The following is a 23,931-nucleotide window of genomic DNA, read 5'->3' as shown; positions in this document are numbered from 1 at the left end:
CATTCTAAAGCAATTTTCAACAGGTACAGAAGGTAAGACCCAGCCCACAGTGCCTCTGTGATTCTTCAGGAAGTAATTAAGAAATCTGTTCAAACTTCCATGACATGTCATGAACTTGACTCTTGCTTAGGCCTAAAATTCAAGTCAAACAACCTCCCCTCTTTTGCATATCTTGACCATCCACTGGGAAAAGAAGAAACATAACTAATATAGCAAAGGTTTCACGCTGTCTCATCATTCACATCTCAACTTAAACATTGCCTCTTCTGAGCCACCTCCTTGACTTCCCTACATAAACAATCCCCTCTCAGTTGTTTGCCATCATTATAGCATTTGCTACTACTGAAATTATCTCATTTATTGACTTGTTTACTTATTATAAAATTTCTGGAGCAGAACAGCATTGTCTTTTTCATAAGAGTGTACAATCACTTTGAAGAGTGCCGGGCCTTGCTGGAGGAAAGGAGAGAAAGAAAGAGGAAAAGAAGAGGTCATAGAAAGGAGTAGGAACACAAAAGAGAGAGGGAGGAATGCATAAGGGAGGGAAGGAGAGAGGAAGGGAAAGAAGAATCAGCCTTCTGACCCATATACCATCAACTGGGAAATAAATTCTCACAGCCAAAAGCGGGGCCACATTATCTCAGGCTCACTCTGACCACCTTACATAGATATTGTCATTCTGGGGTCTCTGACCAATGTCACCTACATAGTGAAGTTGGTGATAAAAGCTGCAGCTGGAATCTGCATCAGAAACTCAGCATCTTGGTCCTCAGAAGCTCTATTCATCATTCGGCAGGAAACCGTAGTAAAGGCATAGCGAGAAATAATGGTAGATTTCACGGAGAATTCTGTCATCAGAGGTTTAGTTTTCTGTTGAAATTAAGACACACAGTATTTTCAATGATGTGTGAAAGCATGATTTGGGATAGATGTGGGTATTTTTTCCCCTAAGAAATAATCTTTGATTTGGGAGATTTTGACATGTGATTCTTCTTTCTTTGTCTTTCCTGACATTCCCACTTTTCACTCCCTCCACTTGTAAAACAACCATGGCTGAACAACCAGTTTATGACATAGAAGCAAATCTTCTCACCTAATAGTAACAAATGCACACAGTTAAGATTTCCAATTTAACAGAGATTATGCATTGCTTAAGTAGCTTAATAAATTATTGGAATTTTAGGAGTATGTGAAGTATGTAATACTTTTCTGTTACAGATGTTCAGATCACATTTATGGGATCAACAAATTGATCAAAAATCAGAGCATGCCTATGGACCTTCTCATTTTCAAATAATTTCAATACCCACTTAGAGACACTGTACTCTGGGCTTTCCCATTTGGACTACAATCACATTATTATAAAATGGGAATCAATACTGAGCTCAAGAAAGTATTCGAGGAATCAGAACCCAGAAAAATGAAAGTTAATTCAATTTATCCTAAAAACCTTTGATAAGGGCAGTATCTGCTCCTTAAAATAAATAAATAAAAAGGTTTGTTGATCCCTGGTCTACACTATTTAAACAGATAGGGCCCTGATATCCATCATTACATATCTTTACTGATTGGTGTGTTTTAGGAAGAGATCTCAAATTATACAGCCTATAGACTTTTTAATTTGAGTTGCACAATCTTTAAAAGTTTTTCAAGTTTAGGTGACACCATATAAAAATTGGGAAAGATTACATAAAAATCCATAATGCCCATTTTTCTTGAAACAAGAAGCAGGGCCACTCTGGCCACACATCCCAGCATGACCAGGAGCTGCTGTCACTAATGGCGGTTGCTACCTTAGACCAGACCCACAGCCCACACTCCCAGCTCCCCAGGCCTACCAATCCGAACTGTCTCATTGATGCTGAGGCTGAGAGTAAGTGGCAATTTTCACTGTTTTTACTGAAATTTTCCTTATTCCCAGCCTATTTCACTCATTGATGTCCTCTGTTCTACTAGATTAAAAATGGCCACAATTAGCACACCTATATTTATAGCAGCATTTTTCACAAAAAATTTATCCATTGGTGGATGAATGGACAAATAAAATGTGGTATATGCATAAACAGGATGCTATTCGGCCTTTAAAAGGAAGAAAATTCTGGCACATGCTATATCACAAATGAACCATGAGAACATTATGCCAAGTGAAATAAATCAGACACAAAAGGACAAATACTGTATGGTTCCACTTATATGAATTTACTAGACAGAAATTAAAATGGTGGTTTTTCAGAATTTGGGAGAAAGGGAGAGTGGGAAGTTGCTGTTTAATGGGTACACAGTTTCAGTTTATCTTCTTAATTTTTAATTTTTAAATCACTTTTACTCTATTACAGTTGTCTCAGTTTTTCCACCTTTCACAGTTTCAGTTTTGCAAGATGAGAAGAGTTATGGAGATGGATGGTGATGATCATTGCATCACAGTGTGAATGTACTGAATACCACTGAACTGTGTACTTTAAAGTGTTAAGGTAAATTTTGTGTTGTGGGTATTTTATCATAATACAAAAGAATGAAAGAAAAAGTAATATATATTTTTAAATGGTCACAAATTCTTTGCTTTTCTTGCCTTTGAGAACTGGAGTTTAATTCACTTTCCTTTGAATCTGGGCCTTAGTAACTTTGTTCCACCTATAGAGCTCACTGGAAGTGATGCCCTGGAACTCTGAGATCAGGTCACAGGAGCCTCACCACATCTGTCCAGGTCTCTCAGAACATGTTCTCTGGAGGCTCTGAGTTACCATGTTAGACTGAGACTGCCATGCTGGAGAGGCTGTATGTAGGCACTGCAGTCGCTGTGGCAGTGGAGCCCAGCTGCAGCCTTTCCTGCCCAATAGCCCAGCACATGAACAAAGCTGTAGTGAATCTTCCAAATCAGCCCATCTGCTTCTAAACAGCACTGAGCAACCTCCACCGACATCCTGCTGCCAGAAGACTCATTCAACTGAGCCCTGCCCAAACCCTGTCCCACAAATGGTGCCATAACACCTCTGGCCTAAAAGCCACTGAGTTTGGGGAAGATTTTTATGCAGCAATAAAACTGGAACACCTGCCTCATCTCTTAAGACATTTTATAGTTTGTAACCCTAATGTAGTGTGACTAGCACTTGAGTGAGATCTAGTCATTTTGTCAGTTACACTTAACTCTATGCTATTTCTGATCTTTACCTGTTTTCTTTGTTTTGTTTTGTGAACTAGATTTGTGTGTATTGGAAAAACCATTGAAATCCTACCAAAAGAAGTTACCGTATAAAGACAAAATATAAAAAATCCTCAAGTCCAGTCCCCTCACTCTACCAATGTAGACCAAAGGTAAGAGGTAATAGACCCAGCTTGGGAGTCTGGAGTCTCTGACTTCAATCCTGTGTCAATTATGAAGAGTTCACAGAGAAGCCTGGCCATTCAAGGCTTTGCATGGTGATCATTGGTAGGTGGCCACTAAAATATAGAACTCCAAAAGCATGCCAAATATAACTCAGCTTTTGCTGCCAATTCAAAACTTACCTGTGAACCTCAGTTATCATCCATTAAATTGTCAACATTCAAGACATAGGAAGTTAAGCTGAACCCATTCTGCACTGTAGTTGTATTCTGACATTTTCCAAAAATTTTTATTTTTTAAGTTAATGGTCTTTTATTGGAAAAAATTAAAAAGACTATCATTTACAATTTGGAATGAATGTAAATCGTAATTTTATAAACAGAAATGTTGATGTTGCACTAAAGTCCATAGCCACAGCCTACCTCTGCTGGCTCCAAACCGTGGTTCATAAGGTTTTACCAACAGAGGGCCCAAAGACTCTCCCTTGGTAAAATGGTGACAGCCTGACACCCATTTTGCTCTAGTACAATGCAGACAATGCCAAACCAACACATGCGGGCATGCCACCAGGATGTGTCATTGTTGCCAAGAGTCGGGGCACATGGACGCACAAGAGGACCATCCTGCTACTGGGGCTACGTCTAGATAGTTTATCCATCACCCACTTTTCTACACACATCCTGAGGTAAACCAATTTTAAATGTGTTTGCTTTTAGTAAACCAGCTATGACAATTTATACTAACAAACTGAACTAGAACCCATTTGAATAAGTTTTGAATTTGTTTTTTCATTTTTAATACAAATCCTTGACTGTGCTCAATAGTCAAGCTGTATGTATGAAAAACTGGCCATCTCAAACAGTGTATTAATCATTAGCAAGTGGGTCTTCTGTAAGGAGTCCACTAAGAGCTTCCCTATCATTAAGGTAGTACAAGTATTTATATTGTAAAACTAATGTGTAGCTTGATCTATAGGAGAGAAGACCACCAATCAATACATACAGAATGTTTGTGTGTAGACAGACCGTAATCTTGACATTCAGTTTTGTTGTATAAAAAGAATGAGTAAATTATTATTACTATTTTTTTCACAAGAGGTATCTGAAAGATTCAGTTTGATTCTTCTATAGGGGGAAAAGTTGAAAGTAGGTCTTATTTTGTAGTCATCACCGGTATGAATTCTTCATAGTTGACTTGTCCATCCCCATCAATATCTGCTTCTCTGATAATTTCATCTACTTCTTAACCTTTTAGTTTTTCTCCTAAGTTTGTCATGACATGGCGATGTTCTGCCACACTGCTGTAACCATTGCCATCCTTGTCAAAGACTCTGAATGCCTTGTGGCTTTCTTCTTCACTGTCTGTATCTTTCATTATTCTAATAGTCATAACCAAAAATTCTAGGGAATCGATGATGCCCTTACTGTCGGCATCCGCTTTACTGATCATATCCTGCAATTCGGTTTCTTTTAGGTTCTGACTCAGTGATGTCATGACAGTGCCAGTTTCCTTTGTTGTCATGGTGCCATCGCCATCTTTTCTACTAAGGAGAAAGCTTCCTTGAATTCAGCAATCTGTTCCTGGATCAGCTGATCGATCAGTCACTGTGTGAACACAGGGAGGCAGAACCAAAGGATCGAGGGTGATGTTGGGGTGCCTCTGCGGCTGCTAAGGTGCTAAGGAGCAGGGTGTCCCCGGCACTGGCTGCTGCCCTCCTCCACCTGGGCCTCTGCCACTGAGAGTCAACCATGCTGCGGCCAGGAGTCTCCCTGTACAAATACCCCTCAAATTCTTATCAACCTACTGCTTAACTCTTTTACATAAAAGTAAAGTACTATTAAGGAAAAATCTTAAATTCACAACTTAGGAAAGAGTGTACAGCTCAAGCTGCATAGCATTCCAAATACTTAGCCTTCAGTAGATAGTCCTTGCCCGGTACTATTTTTAAAATAATTAAAAATCTTCTTCACTTGATACATTGGTGACTATTTTTGATGTTATGTTGATTTGTTGTCATTTATGAGATAATTATTAATTATAATTTCATTGAACTTAAAATGTGAAAATTAGAGACACCTGATAAAAGACTAAGTTTACCTCTATATACTATGGTATCTTCTTTTATCTTAAATTGAGGTTATGGATATAGTAGAATTTCTCACAATATTACATCATGAATAGGAGGAATAATGTATAGATCCAAAAGACAGACTGAGGAAAGTTTCAGGAAACTATTTTAGTTTTATGGCTCCTTCTATAACTATATTCCCATAGAAGCTTCTACTGTGACTCTGAAGTTATAGGCCTTGCCCATCTGTTACTGCACTCTTGGTATATAATCTATTGAAATTAATTGTGTGCAAATCTGTCCCCCACTTCCCTCCATCTACCAATCCCTTGTCCCTGCCCCCTGCTAGATTGTAAACACATGGAAAACAGAGACCAATGCCTACTTTTTTTTTCCCCACAGCTTTCAGCATAGAGTAAAACTCAAAAACATTTATGGAATTAAATTGAATTTCCTGATTCTTGAATAATTAAAGAAAAATAAATATCCCAAGGAAATAAAATGGTAATAAACTAGTATTTATTAAACACTATGATAGACTAAATTCTATGAATGATTGGGAAAAATATTACATATGGTTCCTTCTCTCAAGGTACTCACTATGATCATATTGGAAGAAAGTGCTACAAGGTATAGGGATATTTTTTTTTTAACTTATTGGCTCTAAGTCCTTACAGATTTCAGTCAAAAGAGAAATTAGTGAGGTCTGTAAAAGTAAGAAAGAGTTTTAAAACAGACATAGAATTTGTATGTGGTGAAAGAGAACAAAAAGAACATTCTAGAAACACAGAATTTATGGAAGTAGGAATGAATCACATCACATTCCTGGAACAAAGAACAGAACAGTTTAATTAGAATGAAGGGTACATTGTGAGAAGAATGTTGGACATGTATGTCAAATTGTCAGGAAATGGACAACCCCAAAAGCCAAGTACAGAATTTGGAATGGCTGAGGTTCATGGAACTGTATCATAAAAGGAAAGCTATAAAACAGTTGCCTCAGTTTTTCCCAGCACACACTTCTTAAAAATTCAACACGCTTTCCATTTTTATACTTAACTCATTTCGTTTGGGAATGTCCACTGGAAAATAGGGGGCAAAAATCAAGTCTTCTTATGACATAATAATTTCTTCATTATTTTCCTATAAAAGCTAACAAGTTGGAAAAGCAGTTTGAGGCAGGGAGTGTCTTAATTAGCCTCTCAAGGGACCAGACGTTTCTGTGTGACTCATGTGAGTCACTTAACATCAAGTTACCCAGAGGATGTCCTGAATTAACCAAGATGCCATCTGGAAATATAACTGAGGAATGTGTGCATCGGCATTTGGCAGAAGTCAGGTCCCTTCCCTGAAGATTAACCTTTTGTTATTTTATTCTGGTCTCATGGTTCTTCAGTGATCATTAGGAGAAATAATTTTGAAGTTGGTGGAGAACCTTAGAAATCGTCTAACTCAGCTCCCCCTCACTTTATAAAGGAGAAGTCTGAAGCTTGGCAGTTGGCTGAGAAAAACAACATAACCCGTGTTGTTATCCCATGAAGCAGAAGACCTGCAGGTGAGGCACCGCCTTGACAAGACATCTGTATTTATCACCTTGGAGAAATAATTTACCCCTTTATATCAGCTCTGGATTGCCTAACTGTGGTAATACTACTAATTTAACAATATTTCATTACATTTAGGTGAGAGGGAAGATATCACCTTTATATATCACAATTAGCATCTTTATGTAGAAGAAAAACCCACTCTGTACACCTTCTACAAAAGATAAGTCATGGTGCCCTGGCTGGTGTAGCTCAGTGGATTGAGTGCCAGCCTGTGAACAGAAAGGTCTCTGGTTCAGTTCCCAGTTGATCACAGTTGGGGGCATTCAAGAAGCAACCAATGGATGTATCTCTCACACATCAATGTTTCTCTCCCTCTCTTCCTCCCTTCCTTCCCTTCTCTAGAAAAATAAATAAATAAAATATTTTAAAAAAATAAACTATGGTGTTTAGAGTAAGGAGTAGAGAGACAGACACATGTATAACCAACTCTCTATGAGGTAATGACTCCCAGCACCATGCTATCTGCTGTATGGACTATCGTTTTTTATTATCTATATTCTTGATGCTCTGGCATTTGGGGTCCTGATCCCAGAGCTAGCTAATTCCTATAGTTAGCAAACAACTCCCCTGTGAGCACATCTTTAATATACAACCAACCAGACCAGAGTCCATACTTCTAACCGCCTCCTTTAATAAACTCTCACACACCCAGCTAATATTCATCTGCCCTAAATCCCCCCTGACAACTAGAGACCACCACTATAGCCCAGAGCCAGCCAAAATTATTCAAACTATGCAATCCTAAGCTTATTTACTAATTCCTTCCTGCAAAAACCCAATAAAGGCTCTGGTCCGTGTTCTTCTTTGCTTCATCTGCCTCCTGACTGACCCTGATGTTCCCCGATGTGGCTCTGTGTGGTGCGCTATGCCTCCTATTCTGACAAATCTGTAAGTATAAACTTCCTCCTTGATCATAATCATTTCCATGTCTACATATCTCACCAACCTGCTTAAAACAAATCCAGTGAACAAATTTTAGAATACCCACTCTGAAGGAGATGCCTGACATGGCCCTTTCCATTGGTAGGTTAAATGATGACAGTGAATTGTTTTTTTGCAGCTGTGTTTATAGAGGGAAAAACCTGGAAAAAAATGGAATGCTTAATAAATTATGGTGTGCCAACAACATAGAATATTTCTCACCATGTAGAAGAATGCATAGAGCTAGGCCAGATGAGGCATTGTTGAGTGAAAATAATAATAAATAGAAAAAATATATAGTTGAGAAGGCAGTTTCGTATGTAAGTTAAGAGCATGGACTTGTAAGCCAGGCTGTTAGGACTCAAATCCTGGCTCTCCTACCAACTGTGTAGTTTAAGGCAAGTTAATCTCTCTGAAGCTCAGTATTCTCATCTGTACAATACCTCAAAGAATTGTTACAAGGGTGATAGAGCTATGACACAGTGCCTGGCACACAGTAAGCACTCGGAGCACATTAGCTGTCATTATAGGATCCCATTGTTTGAAAGCAATAATCAGAAATCTCATAGATGCAAATGTATGTAAGGTGCCCCCATGTTCCTCTGTTGTGGTATTTGTCACCTTCCCCATTACTAATATACTTATAATCTATTTGTTTACTTTATCACTGCACACTTTTAGAACTGAAGCAGTGTGACAGATAGGATCTTTGGTCTGTTTTGTTCATTGTTACATTCCCAGTGCCTACAACAGTGTGGGGCAGATAGTAAGCACTCAAAAAATTATTTGTTGCATAAATGCCTGAGTTCCCATCTATTAATCTCCAACATGCATTGAGAGCCTTGCCCAACATGTACCACATGAAGCTTTACTTTAAAAATGTGAATTCTCCATTTGCTTTAGTTGTTTGCTTAAAAGGAAAGCCTTTATTTTTGTGTAAGAATGTGATAAAAAAAAAAAAAGTAAAGGTGAATTGAGGGGGGGTGTGTGTGTGTTTTAAGAAGTAAGAAGTTCTTTAGAACTTCATACTTTGTCCTTGTAGTCCTACTAAAATAATCAAGTTTCTTTCCAGAAAGAAAAATCCACTTAAAGAAAGCCTTATAAAACCTACTCTGTTTCATGTTAGAATTCCTCTACAAGCAGCTTCATAAGCTTTGGAGGAGCTGCAAGCAAAGTTAGTGCCTGGTTCAAAATACGCTGACTAGATATGGGACAGATGTAAGATGTACAATGAATATACATACCAGCCTTTGCAACAGCCGGGGTTGCCTCGGGACCCTGAGTCCAACCTAAAAGAGAAGTCATGAAATATGATTGTGAGATTATTTTTAAGGAAGTTAGTTACATGAGGAAGTTAAAGTCAATTCAAATTCACAAAAATTACTATCTATCCTGAAAAACAGTTTTGATCTTTAATCAGAAAGCTTCTAGGCCAGAATTTGAATTTATCCCTCCCAGGCCTGATTGACTGCTGACCCTACGATGTCACACTACCTCGTCGCCTGAGTGTCTTTAAATCTGTTAGAGGAGTAAGGATAAAATGACAAGGATGAAAATTTCATCTGCATTATTTCATTTTATTTTGGGCTTGAAAATAATTAGCTCTTCACTATTGTCTCCATTACAATAAGTAAACGTGTTTGGTCTTGCTCAATTATTCAACTCAAAACTCTAGGAAACTCTGGAAGCAAAGCTGAACCAAACTTGAATTTTCTTTTGTTTTTCTGAATGACTTGCTGTACTTTCCCACATGAAGAGGAGGATCACAAGAAGATGAGAAGATCTTCACTTTCAAAAATTATACTAATGAACGAGACACTCTGGACTAATTAAAAAGTCGTAGCTTCTTGTTGGAATTTACTCACAGAAAATCACTGTTTAAATAACTGAAGTGTGAATTATTGTTGCTGTAATAAGTGGTCCTTTCTGGAGGGCAATTCACAATGAACATTAAAAACTTGAAAAATATGCCTAGATCTTATGTATATCTTATTTTAACAGATTTATGAGGTATAATTGAAAATGCATTCTTCCAGTGAAGACAGTGGCATAGGTACACACAGCTCACCTCCTTACGCAACCACATCAAAATTACAACTAAAATATAGAACAACCATCACTCAGAACCATTATAAATTGAGTTGAATGGAAGTCTGACAACTATGGAATTAAAGAAACCACATCCATCCAGACTGGTAGGAGGGGCTGATATGCGGAAAGGGCTGGTCCCACATCCACATCCCACAGCCCAGGGCTGCAGTGCCAGGAAGTAAGTTCCCATAACTTCTGGTTGCAAAAACCAGCAGTGATTGAGTCAGTATTAGAAATTTATGTAGTGCCAAGCAGTTTCCCTTAAGGAACCCACACATAGACTTACTCAGACTCAATTCCTCTGAGCTCCAGCACCGAGGTAGCAGCTTGAAAGGCACCAGTGGCATACAGGGAGGAACTTAAGTGTCTAGCATCAAGGCGGGAGCTAGGATACAGCTTTCTCCCACACAGAAAAGTGAGCAGAGGTCATTGTCCCTTTTCTTAGCCCTCCCCCTACAGAGTCACAGGGCAAGCAGGTGGGTGCCATATCTGAGGCTCCATCAACCTGGTAAACATTGTTTGCCTTGCCCTGCAGGTCACTGAGACTTTGTCCAACCCAGCTTATGGCCCACCAGAGCTGTTAACTGTCATTTTTGCATATGTATGGCTGGTCTTGACTCATGCTTCACAACTTCCTAAATCTTATCAAACAAGCAACAGGAGGCCTCACTAAGCTCGCAGCCATTGTACCTCTTGCTAAGTGGCCCCAAGGCTCAGCACTAGCAGTAGCCAGCCTAGATTCATAGTTTGGCTTCACCTGGGAATCTCCAAGCCCATCGCAAGTAGCAGCCATCTAAGATTGCTTTATAGCTCATGCAGGGTGGTCCTGGGAAGAATACAGGTTGGGGCTGACCTTGGCCTGTACCACCCAGGAAACCCCAGAGTCTATGCACGCAGCAGAGAGCTACAAATCATGATGGAGCACAACCACCCTGCCCCTGCACAGCTGATGGAGAGTGAAGATTGGAGGTCAGTGGTCACAACCAGTCTTTGCAGCTGACTGGCCTGGGTCCAGTTGACCTGCCAATGGCAATCGAGGCTCAACTTCAAGCGGGGGGGAGGGGTGTAAGCTCCATGAAGGGTACAACTTGAGTACCCAGCTTGGGTGATAGGGAAAGCTGTGCCAGTGGACCCTACAAGACACCTGCTATATCAGGCCATGCTACCAAGACAGGGAGTCATAGAAGCTCTACCTAATACAGAGAAACAAACACAGGGGGCCTGCCAAAATGAGCAGACAAAGAAACATGGCCCAAATGAAAGAACAGGTCAAAATTCCAGAAAAAGAACTAAACACAATGGAGATAAGCAATCTATCAAATGCAGAGTTCAAAACACTGGTTACAATGATGCTCAAAGAACTTAGTGAGGACCCCAACAGCATAAAAAAGATTCAGGCAGAAACGAAGGGTACACTAATTGAAATAAAGAACAATTTACAGGGAAATGACAGTACAGTGGATTAAACCAAGAATCAAATCAATGATTTAGAACATAAGAAAGCACAAAACAACCAATCAGAACAAGAAGTAAAAAGAATCCAAAAAGATGAAGATAGTGTGAGCAGCCTCTGGGACAACTTCAAGCATTCCAAAATTTGCATCATAGAGGTGCCAGAAGGAGAAGAGAAAGAATAAGAAATTGAAAATCTATTTGAAAAATAATGCAAGAAAACTTTGGTGAAAGAAATAGACATGCAAGCCCAGGAAGCACAGAGAGTCCCAAACAAGATGGATGCAAAGAGGCCCACTCCAAGACACATCATAATTAAAATGCCAAAGGTTCAAGATAAAGAGAGAATCTTAAAAGCAGCAAGAGAAAAGCAGTTAGTTATCTACAGGGTAGTTCCCATAAGACTGTCAGCTGATTTCTCAAAAGAAATGTTGCATGCTAGAAGGGACTGGCAAGAAGTATTCAAAGTCATGAAAAGCAGGTTGCTCTACCCAACAGATCATTTAGAATCAAAGGGCAGATAAAGAGCTTCCCAGGCAAGAAAAAACTAAAGGTGTTCATCATTAACAAACCATTATTATATGAAATGTTAAAGGGGCTTATTTGAGAAAAATATCAAAACTATGAACAATGAAATGGTAATAAATATCTATAAACAATTGAATTCTAAAAAACAAACTACGCAAACAAGAACAGAGACAGAATCATGGATATGGAGAGCATTTTGATGATTGCTAGAAGGGATGGGGATGTGGGGGAATGGGTGAAGAAGTGAGGGGATTAGGAAGTACAAATAGATAGTTACAGAATAGCCATGGGGATGCAAAGTACAGTATTAGATATGGAGTAGCCAAAGAACTTATACACTTGACCTGTGGATGTTAACAATGGTGTGGGGATTGCTGGGTAGAGGGGGAAAAAAGGGGAAAACTTGGGACAACTGTAATAGTATAATAAATAAAATAAAATTTTTTAAAAAGTACAAAATTTAATGCTTTTAATATATGTGGAGTTGTGCAATGATCTCCACAATCAATTTAAAACATTTTTATTTATCCCAAAAGGAACCCTGTATCCTTTAACTGTCATCTCACAACCCCTGCATTTCTGCTGGCCCTAGGCAACCACTAATCGACTTTCTCTCAGTAGATTGGCTTATTCTGGAAATTCCATATAAAAGGAATCATTCACATGCAGTCTTTTATGACTTGATTTTTTTTCACTTAGCATAATCTTTTCTTTTCATCGATGTTGTAGTATGCATCAGTACCTCACTCTTTTTGTGTGTCTGAATAATATTCCATTGTATGAATAAATTAGATTTTGTTTATCCATTCATCAGCTCGTGGACTTTAGGTTATTTCCACCTAGGGGCTATTATTTGGGTATTATGTGGAACTTGTGTGAAAATTCACATGCAAGTCTTAATGTTAGATATATGTTTTTATTGCCCTCAGGTAGATACCTGGGAGTGGAATCCTTGGGTTGTATGGTAAATTTAACTTTTAAGAAATTGCCAAACTGATTTCCAAGTGACTATAACATTTTATATTCCCACCACATGAATGCGTGAGAAAATTCTTTACAACTTTTAAAACAATTTTTAATCATTGGAAATTGCACAAACTACCCTTAAAAGTGACTTGGTTAAATATATTGTGATACACACATAATTAGAATACGACTAATAGACATAATAATATGGATCTATATTTATTGCCATCAATAAATGTTCATTTTTCTGGACTTAAATTCTGTTCACCAAATATTTCTCTAGCTCTCTGCTATATGTATTGCATTTCCCAGACCCCTCGTGGCAAGGTAGGGCCATGTGACTGGTTCTGGCCAATAAGGTATAAATGTAAGTCACATTTGTCACTACTGGACCAAGTATTTAATTGCAGGTGTGTGATACTACAGAAATGTATTTTCTTTAGGTCACAGTAATTAGCAGCATTTGAGATGGTAGCTGCTCTGTCAAGTCCAGGTCCCCGAGTGACCACAACATGCACACCTCCTCCACTGCTAACCCAAGATGGACAAGTTGCATAAGCAAGAAATAAATGTTTGTTGTTTGAGATGTTGAGATTTGAGGGTTGTTACCACAGTATAGTCTAGCCCATCCTGACTGATATATTAGTGACACATGTTTAAGTAATTAAATCAAGGAACAAAGCACTATATCTAGCATGACCTCATTGTTGTAAGTATGTTTATACGTGTAGAATGTGCACCAAAATGCTAATGATGTTGCCTTTGGGAGGCTGAATTATTTTTCTTTAAACTTTTCTGTATTACTTCAGTTTTTTAAAAAGATTTTATTTATTTATTTTTAGGGAAGGGAGAGAGAAAGAAGAGAGGCATCAATGTGCAAGAGAATCGTTGATCAGTTGCCTCTTGCATGGACCTGGCCCGCAACCCAGGCAAGTGCCCTGACTTGGAATCTAACTGAAGACCTTCTGGTTTGCAGGACAAGGCCGAATCCACTGAGCCACACCATTACTTCAATCCACTGAGTCAGGGCTGCCTTACTTCAGTTTTTGGTTAATTAGTCATTATTACTTTCAATAAAAGAAAACACAAGAAAGGTATTTCTATTTGTAAACTAAAAGTATAACAAAAACTGTTTTAATGCCCATCTTCCCCCTGATCTTCCCTCCTCTCAAAAAATATACTATTGTAAATTATCATTATAAGCTACTAGAGAACCTCCTATTCTATAGAACATGGAAGAGAAAAAAATAATATATGACTTAGGTCGACATCTGCCCTGACTCCAAATGAGAACCAAACAGCACTAGAGAATACTAGTTTATACTTCTAAAATGAAGTGGTATGTATGAGACTGTTCAAGAAAAGCCACAGTAAACATCCTGGACAAGGTCTTCATCAGTTCTGCAGATTTGTCTCTGGCCTTCTCCACCTAAAATTGTGGAATTGACTGGGGCCCATTTAACATAACTATGGTCAGAAGAAAATCTCTGCCCGTCTTAGGTATTATGTTCTCTGATTGATCTAAAGTTTCTTTGAAGTTTCCTTCTTTGTAAAATAGGTTTTCCAAGAAAATAAATAAGCTTTAAGCAGAACAAGAGAAGTTGGTTTTTCATTTTTGAGATGACTATCTGATGTCTCAGGGGATCCCTATGGCTACACTTCAGTCCAAATTTAAACTCAGACTGAACTAAAATCAAAACTTCCCGGTATACACAGATTCCTCAAGCCAGCCACAGCTGAAGTGGAAATAACACCAACATCACCATCATTGTTTTCAGCCAGGCGTTCCTGATCCCACTGCATTTTAAGAATCTGGGAGTGGGGTGTAAGAACAGATAAGTAACTGACTCCAGATTAATGTCAAGGACCTCCATGAATAGTAGTCTTAGAGCTTCCACCAACCTGCCTGGGGTCCCAAATCATAGACTTAGGAGATGGCACAAATAGAATAGAATTCTTTGCTGTTCCTGAGCTGAGCTTATCTCTCCAGCATCAGAACAGAAGATGTCCAGGCCACAGCATTTATTGAGAAATATAAACTGTGACCCTTGCCATAAAGGACCATACTATCTAAGTTAATAGAAAGAAATATACTCATGAAAATTTAATAGACCAAGTAATTTTTATAAGTTACAAAGGAAATGTATAAAAGAATGTACTATGTTCTTGAGTGGCTATGGGAAGTTTTGTGATGAAGGAGTGGCTACATCTAGCTATGTGTAGGACATCTGTTGAAGTGGGATGAAAGGGGAGGAGAAATTTAAGAGAATCAAGTTCAATACAGGAACTATGTGAGAAATGATCAGTTTCATAGATCTGCCACTGCCTCTTTAACTCAGGTGGACCATGCAGCATTCACTACCAGGAGGTAGAGGGTGGCTAACGGTTTCCTTTGCACAAGGAATGTAGATATGGACTTTACACCCCCTCCGCCTCCCACTAGCCCATCATTAGTTAGGCCAACTATAGGTCAAAAATAGCAAGCATTGCTTAAATGTTTATAAGTTAGGCAACAGAGATTTATTTTTTTCCCAGGATCCATCAGTGTTGGATCATGAACGGAAGAAAAGAGAAACATCCTGAAAGCATTCTAAAAAGTCCATAAATGGGAAAGAGCAGGGGGAGAGAGGAGAGCAGTGAAGCCTAAGTCCACCCATAGTGAAAGACACTCTGCAAACATAGAACATGTACATTGCCTTTTAGTGTGGATGCTTTGATGACCCAGACTGACTGAAAGCCAGGGTTCATGCCCTCTACTTTCCTTCTGAGCTGTCACTGGGTTTGTGACTGTAGGTCCCATAATACAGCCAAGAGATCCTGCACTTGGCTCCGCCACATACCATCAAGGGACTGGTCATGAGTTCCTGGAGGGTTCTGTACTGAGAATTCATCTACCTGTTGACCCCAACTTCTGAGGGCATTCTAAAATCCTGAATCCACGATCCAGGAACTCAGGGTGTTGTAAGACCTGAAACAAAACAGAAAGCTACAGGTTCACTGAAGGTGCCATCTATCACCCGGGCTAAGGACAGTTAGCCTGGGAAGATCCCCATGTGGATAATTCTATATCACTTGCACAAAAGTTTTCTTCCTTTGGAGTAATTTTGCTTTGGGTTGTTGAGCTATTAACCATTTGCAATTCGGATGCCTAAAAATTCAGTAATGGAAGAAGAAACTTCATTTTAAAGCTTAAATTCCAAACAATTTCCAGGCAACTTTAAAAAAGAAAATCAACTAGCCTTGGGAAAGTTGCTGGTTCTTTTAACTGTGAAAAACAAGGGAGATGGACCTTGCTTGTGGGAAAATAATTAGGTTCAGGACCCACTGTCCTACCCCAGAAAGCTCAGGTCTCCATCCCACGGCCCCATCTTCTTAAACAGACTCTCTGGTTCCTTAGATACAAAAAGCTTGTTGGGCCCTCCCACTGGAACTGACAAGCATAGTAGGCAAGACTACAGTCATGTACCACTCATCTCCTGATCCTCAGGGTTCCAGGCCCCGCCCCCTCACTCTCATCTCCCTCTGAGAAACAAGGCATGCTGGTTAGGGAGTGAGCAGATCTCTGGACTCTCTCCCACAATATCATCCTTCCCCGTTCAGCTCTGTGCCTCTCTTTCGGCAATCTCACCCATGCACATAAAGGAGACATTACTGAGTGGTCTGGAGCTCACAAAATCTTTTATTAACTTACTCTTCAAAGAGTTTTTAAAAAGAAAAAGAAAAAAACAGTTGTCTTTGTTTTGTGTGTTTTCCCAAATGCTAAGGTTTGGTTCTGAGTGAGAGATTATGAAAAATTCCAGAAATTCTCAATTCAGGAAATTAGAAATGTGTCTCCACAATCAATGCGGTACCACAGCATATATCGAACACTATCTATGGACCAAGGACTACAAATGAAAATTGCATTGAAACAAATGACATCAGATTGTAAATATGCAAGTGTCTTGGTCTTCAGAGGAAGCACTGAGTGCTCCCTTGGGTACCAGCACACCTGGGCTCCGACCCAGGCCGTGCACACAGCAGCGCCAGATGTGACTCCTTGGCGGGGATGTCCATGCTCCCTGGTACAGTAGCGCACTGAGGCTCCTTGCCGAGCAATGGGGACTTAACCAGGCTGTGCAAAAATACTAAAAATAGTGACTATTGCTATAGGCAAGTGCTTGCCTGAATTAACTTATTTAATCCTCACAACAATCTTAAGAGCAGAAGTGGGTGTACTATTTTTAGTTAATATTTTATTATTATTTAGACACTAATAAAATGTAATAAGCTTCAGGGAACCTCCTTTGTACAGTTCCTCATCAATAAGTGATACTTGTTTATGTTTGTGAACTTCTCAGCTGTGTCATTTGTTGTGATTCATTTATCATCCTAAATGAATGTTCACTTTAGCACCTAGTTTTGTAGTCATAATTGATTTTTTTTTCTTCAAGAGGGCCCTGCAAATTGTGTAAACTTTACTCCCCTCTCAGAACCTAGGTCTACCCGTACTGTCTATGGATAACAACTATTAACAACTCTGTCTTGCAGATGATGACACTGAGACCCAGGGAGAGGTTAAGTTTCTTGCGCAAGTACACACAGCCAGTTAGTGGTGGGATCCAGATTTGAACCCAGACAGCCTGGCTCCACGTGAAATGCTCTTAACCACAGACTTAATTGCTTCTTATTATTTTTACATAGAGGTCCTAGCAAACTCTCCGGGACATTACAGACCACTAATAATTAATGATTGTTATTATTTTGTAAATTAAAAATTGCTTTTGCAATAACAGGAATGCAACCATGTCAGCTTGCAACTTACAAAACATAAATTTGTAGCAGGCTGATTGTATATAAGAAATCTCCCTCTTAATATTAATTTCCTGAAAGAGCCTGAAAGTAGCATTATTCTAAGTATGGTCCACAGATCACCATCCTCAGAATCACCTGGGCCCCACCCAACCTAATGGATCTGATGTGAGTGGAGGTCTCAGAAACGAGAATATTCACTGCGCTCCTGGAGTTCCCTTTTGCGCACCAAAGTTTGAAAAACACTGCTCACAGTTGTCCTGCTATGAGTAATATTGTTTACAAATGAGGTGGAGGAAAGTCAGAAAGGAATCTGAATCTAAAGTGTTATTAGTAATACCTCCAACTAAAGGTAAAAGACAAATAAGAGAACTTCTCTGAAACTGCAATACAGTTTTCAGTTACATAAGAAAAAATAAGTGTACATATAAATTTGAAGACCATGATTCTGCAAATAGATCACAAAGTACATTTCCAAGTATTGTTCTCAGGGTTAAGTGTACTACTAATTTTCTCCATTTTCAAAATCCTTTGAATTAAATCATCCCATTAACTGCATTTGAGAGATGGGGACATAGAGGCTTGTAGATATTAACTCTCCAGTGAGTGCAGACCCAGACCCAGAAAGCCTGATTCTGGAACCTGTGCTCTTAAATCCTACATCACAATAGATAGATAGATAGATAGATAGATAGATAGATAGATAGATAGATAGAGATTTTAATAGGGTAGTAATAAAGAGGTAAAATTGTTCATTTTCACAAGACTCCATGTCTTGGATTTTTTTCTGACTTAGTCATTTTCAAGATGAATAAATAGGGCCATGGGTTGTAGACAGTATGAAACCACTAAAATGGGCCAAACCCTTCATGTTTTATGTGGGAGAGTTTAGAGAGTGTTAGAACCCTACTTGGACTTGCAGATGTCAGAGCTTTAACCCCTCCTCCCAGTTCATACACAGAATCGTTGTTTCAGTTCTTCCTACACTCTCCTTCCTCCATCCCCCCAAAAAGCTTTATGATCTTTACCCTAAATTCCTCCCCTCAGCACTTCAGCTGCCCAAGCCTACCAGCCAGTGCCAACAGTAAGTGCTGACACTGTCCCAAGCACTTTAGGTGTATTATTTCCCACATTTAACAGAATTGGACATTGAGGCCACAAGTAACTTCCCCAGAGTCACAGAGCTGCTATGTGACAGAATCAGGAATCAAACTCAGGCTGCCTGACACCAAGCACACACCCTAACCACTTACTAAAACATTACCACTTATTGAGTACCTACTGAATACATTGCACAGGCCAGCAGTGGAATCATTACAAATATTCTCAAAAGGAGATCTACTTCCCTCTGTGATCAACAGGAAAGGAAGAGGCAAGGAGATTAAACCCCTTGTCTAGGCCACACAACTGTGTAAATGGCCAAGAGCAGCCTTTCTCTCTGGATCCACAGCCTACACTTTCCCTGCTCCATGCACAGCCTCCAGGAATTTTTATGGGTTATTCCTTCTCACAACCCTGCAAGAGAGTGGCCATTTCTTCCATTTTGCAGGAAGCACATCCATGAGGCAGTCAACAAGAACATGATCATCTGACGTTTAGGCAGATTCCATCTTCTGAATCTACTCTGTAAACCAAGGTGTAAGAAAAAGGGGGAGAGGGGAGTATGCCCACTTATCTCTTCCTCCCAACCTGCTTTAGATGAAAAGGCTTGAAAATAATTTTAGTGATATACATGTAAACAGCACCAGGAGGTATGCACTATCTGCTTGGGACAGAGCCATTTCTCCCTATAAGGTCTTTATATTGATATTCTTGTGAATTTGTTTGATAGTTGGCAAAAAGCTTCTCCGTTCATCAGACACTGTACTGAAGTTTCATGTTTGCAAGTTTTACCCATCTGTGAGATCAAGCCATTTAAAACACAAACCCTGGGAGATGCACAGAATATTAACTAGGAGAATTGAAGCCATTTGGTTCTTGGTCCTTGACCATCTGGTGGGATGTCCATGTTCTACCAGTTTTCAGATGGAAAAAACAAGGCTTTCAGGAGTTTGGAACTTTCCCTAGATTGTGCTTTCTCCCTTAACAGCTAGGAGGAACAGTAACAACACACTACCCCTTGCAGCCTCTTAAAGAAGACCCTTGTAATTCATTAACGGGGACTTCGGCTCAGAAATGACAACAACAACAACAACAAAAAACTAGCAGAAATTTGCGCAGATAATAGGAGCTCAGCAGATTTCGTTCTGCAGGACTCTGAAGCCCCAGGCACAGTTCTGGAGGAAACTTCACCATTCAGACTGTTCCCACAAGTGGCCAATAAATCGATAGGGAAGCTCCCTCGCAGGAGGCTGGGGAACGGAGAAGAAAAGGGGCGGGGGTTGGGGGGAAGAAGTGACAGGATATGGTGTGGTATCTCCCTTCCTGGCGGCCACCACTGCTCAAAGGAGCTTGTCCAGTGGCCACTTGCCCAAAGGAGGCGTGGGGAGGGACAACAGCCAGCGCCCTGGCCCTCCCTGGGTCCCACCAGATTTCCACTTACTTGCTCCGAAGCGTCACCCCAGCTGTGCGCCTCTTCCAGCGACCCCGCGCAGAGCGGCAGCCCCAAGCACAGCCCCAGAATCAGGAGCATGGTGGCGCCGGGATGCCGCAGGACGGGCAGGGAACAGCGCTGGGCTCGGGCCGCTGACGCGCTCGGGGGACAGCGCCAGGACTCCGACAGCAAAAGTGCACGGCCCCACCTCCTCGCCAACCCTCTCGCCCAGCTACTTCGCGCGCCCCGCCCCCCGCCCGCCCCGCCGCCCCTGGTCCTAACAGCTCCCCGCTGTTAGGAGGCGATCCTGCAGGCGGCCGGCTGCTAGCAAAACTTGTCCCAAGGGTCCCCTTCAGCCAAGCTCCCTAACTCATCGCCCACGGAGTTCGCCCCATCCCTCCCTCGCCTTCAGCCCAACCCTCTCCAGCACATGTGACAGCTGCCAACCTCGTCCCCTAACACTTTCTTCCTTCCCTGCAAAGTGTGATATGCTTCATGGACTCGCGTCATTTTTGTAGGAGGACAGAGGAAAGTCCAGACTGACAATATGTATGTAGCCCACCTCCCTCACCTGCTGTATAAACCAGTGCCCACCTGTTGCAATTCCCATCCGCCCCTCACCTGCTAGCCTAAACACAACGGAAGACCTTCTTCCCTCTGCCTGGAGAACAGCATGTTCCTCTTGGACTCACGCACTGGTGCTTAGAAGCCAAATTAAGAAATGCTAAGTAGTAGTTTAATGCAAAAAGTACTAACATTGCTGACCCCATTTATGCAGTTCTGCCATAAAGGGACAGGAAAGAGGAAGCTAGAACTGGCACCATGTACTATTTCTACTTTTTTGGTCATTAACCATGGAAATAAATGTCATTGTTATCTTATTTATAAACTATTGATGATATGTCCATTCTGTCATAGGAAGGATTATTATCTACCCACCAACCATCTACGCATGGCCTTTTAGAGTCTAGGCATGATCTTTTTATCTGATAGCTTGAGCTGCTTGTTTATTTCATCTTCCACAAGACAATCGCCTGAAAGACATTTTTATGTGTTGGAACAATCACATCTAAATAGATGAACTGAATGACAGGTTAATACAACCTCAAGGGCCAAGAACAGGAAAATGACTAACTCAAAAAATGGAACATCCATCCTGTAGAATATTTTGCAGCCATTAAATAGTAATCACAGGGTCTACAAAATTATGAAAAATGTTTGTAGTGTAAAATAAAGAATAAAATCAGATTACATAATATTATCAACAGAATGACTGTAATTAGGTAAAAATACAAATGCATAGACGAAAGGACGAGGGGGGAAACATGAAAAACGAAAATAGGGGGTGTGTTAGTCAGTGGTGATATCTGCATGTGTGAACGAGGGGGCCTGGGCTGGCTACGCTATGGAAGGAGAGGACTGGGCTATTGTCTGAACTTGACTATTATCAAGCTACATGGCTTGAGGGAATTTCTTAACTTCCTAGGACTTGCAAACTGTAATAGCTTAGACTTCTACATGACATCTGAGCATTTCTATGATCAAGCAGAAGTGGTCTTTTAAAACTGGGTAAGGCCCTGGACGGTTGTGGCTCAGTGGATTGAGCATCTGCCTGAGAACCAAAGAGTCACGGTTCACTTACCAGTCAGGGAATGTGCCTGGGTTGCAGGCCAGGTCCCCAGCAGGGGGCGCACGAGAGGCAACCACATACTGATGTTCCTCTCCTCTCCCTCCCTTCCCCTCTGTCTAATAAATATTTATGTTTAAAAAAAACTGGGTAGGGATAATAAAGTAAGATCCAGAAAAAGTTTTCCAAAACTGTTGAGCTTAGGCAATGATTTATATTGACCTTATAAATAGGGACACAAAAATTAACTGTCCCCTAAAAAGGGGCTGAAGTGTCCCCCCGCACACTGATCCTTTGATGCCATGTTTCTCATTTAACGTCCAGGAGGAGCTAATTTTTCCATTTGAAACTACTAGACTCCTAGAACTTCAAGTCTGGGAAAGACCGTAAAGGACATCCTGCTCAATCCTAATTTTTCCAACAGGACACCTAAGGGGCCTTGCCCAGGACCACACACCAGTTAGAGACAAATGCCTCACAAGGCCCCAAACATTCACTGACAGAAATCTAAGTCCAGGGCTCAGCAGCCAGTGCAAGAATGAAGGGGAGCTTCTCTGTCTGGGTCAGAGAGGCCCTCTGTGCCAGCTCTGTCAAGGAAACCTCTCCCCAGGTACCTGAAGGATGGGCCATGGATCCCCAAATTTAGAATCAGACTCCTTAGAGTTACCAGCTTTATCCTGGTCTCCCATTTGAGACTGCCAATTGATGGGCCTGAAGCCATGGCTACTCTAGCCAAGGCAGAGACTGACAAAGAAAAAGGAAGCTTGTACATTTGTTTTCTTTTTCTCTCCCTTGAATTTAAACCCTGACGCACCCTGGTTTCTATATCTAGCTGCTCTAAGACTGAAGCCCTCCCTAAGGCCTCTGGGCCCCCGCCCCAGACTCATCCTCCCCTACCTCAGCTCCTCTCTGAGTGTCTGTGAGGCCATTGTTCTATTCTGGGTTCTTTTACCCCGCAGTCTCACCTTTTTATCTACTTATATGACCTTGTGTTTCTCTTGGACCCCTGACAATTTTGCATAATTGCTATAGTTACTTACAACCTTGGCTTTTTTCCCCTTCTGAATCAAAGAGATTGAGAAGGAAAGGAATTCCTTTTGGCTGTAGCTCTATGATTTCTCAGGAGCCCACAATATCTTGGGAGTCTAGTTACATCCTCTCTTCACCGTCTTTACCAACCACTGAGTTTTATTTAGAGACAAGATTTGTGGAAGAGGAAACAGAGAATGAAGTTTTCTAACTTCTTCTGACTGATGATTTGTTGAATTTATCAACTCCTCACAAACTGCAACACATCATATTTTATTTTAATTATCTGTGTAATTAGACTCTGATATCCCCATGGGCAGGGATTATCTCACACACATTTTTGTATTTCCAGTCTCTGGCACATGGCCGGGAATAGAGTCGACATGAAGTATGTTTGTTGGATGAATGAGAGAATGTGTATCTGCCATTATTCTGTCCTGTGCTAGCAGTGTTGTGATATAACCAAAGTTTTAGGCATGGCCTATGACATGGAAGAACTTGCCATTTAGCTCTGAAAGTATAACTAACAAACATGTGAGATGCTAAGTGGACAAGAGGGTGAGATTTTAATTGTGGACTAGAATAATTAGAGAAGTCTTTCTGAAAGAAATAGATATTATCCTTTGCATGAATCAGATTTTGGAAGCCAGATAGAGAAGGAAGAACATCAAGGAGGCAGGGAAAGGACAGGGTATACGAGCAGAAAAGGCTTTGACATTGGAGAAATCACAACACAAAATATTGGGGGGGGGGGGGTTCAAATTTGGAAAGTTACCTGTAGAATTTTCTTGAGCTGAAAGGTGGGAAAGGAGAGTGCAGGTGTCCCCAAATGCCAAGCTGCTGACCAATGGTGTCTCATGACAATGTTTTCTCCAACTTCTTGCAAAAGGAGAAAAATAAAGGTGTTGTGGTATTTCTTTTTTCATAAAGCCTTCTTTTAATTTGAAGAACTGTCGCTTGCTCTGAGATTTTTGTCCTACCCTCAATGACTATCTC

At 40.5% G+C, this 23,931-nt stretch overlaps 1 protein-coding gene and 1 pseudogene across 1 annotated transcript in view; both read right to left on the bottom strand.

Moving 5' to 3' along the window:
- ITIH5 (inter-alpha-trypsin inhibitor heavy chain 5) overlaps positions 1-20,436 on the bottom strand; it is a 79,787-nt gene extending 59,351 nt beyond the window's left edge. Inside the window, exons 1-3 of the mRNA XM_054593925.1 lie at positions 20,289-20,436; positions 9,163-9,207; positions 707-870 (exon numbers count right to left, since the gene is read on the bottom strand). Coding sequence (XP_054449900.1) covers positions 707-870; positions 9,163-9,207; positions 20,289-20,378 — 299 coding nt within the window. The 5' untranslated portion in view covers positions 20,379-20,436. The remainder of the gene's footprint in view (positions 1-706; positions 871-9,162; positions 9,208-20,288) is intronic.
- LOC129087387 (calmodulin-like) lies at positions 4,475-4,923 on the bottom strand (annotated as a pseudogene).
- Positions 20,437-23,931: the final 3,495 nt, after the last annotated feature.

The sequence above is a fragment of the Pteronotus mesoamericanus genome, unplaced genomic scaffold, assembly GCF_021234165.1.
Source record: "Pteronotus mesoamericanus isolate MK-2021 breed Mesoamerican mustached bat unplaced genomic scaffold, CSHL_Meso_final contig_130, whole genome shotgun sequence".
NCBI classification, from domain to species: Eukaryota; Metazoa; Chordata; class Mammalia; order Chiroptera; family Mormoopidae; genus Pteronotus; species Pteronotus mesoamericanus.
The sequence above is the reverse complement of the archived record's forward strand: the minus strand, read 5'-3'. Positions and strand labels throughout refer to the sequence as shown.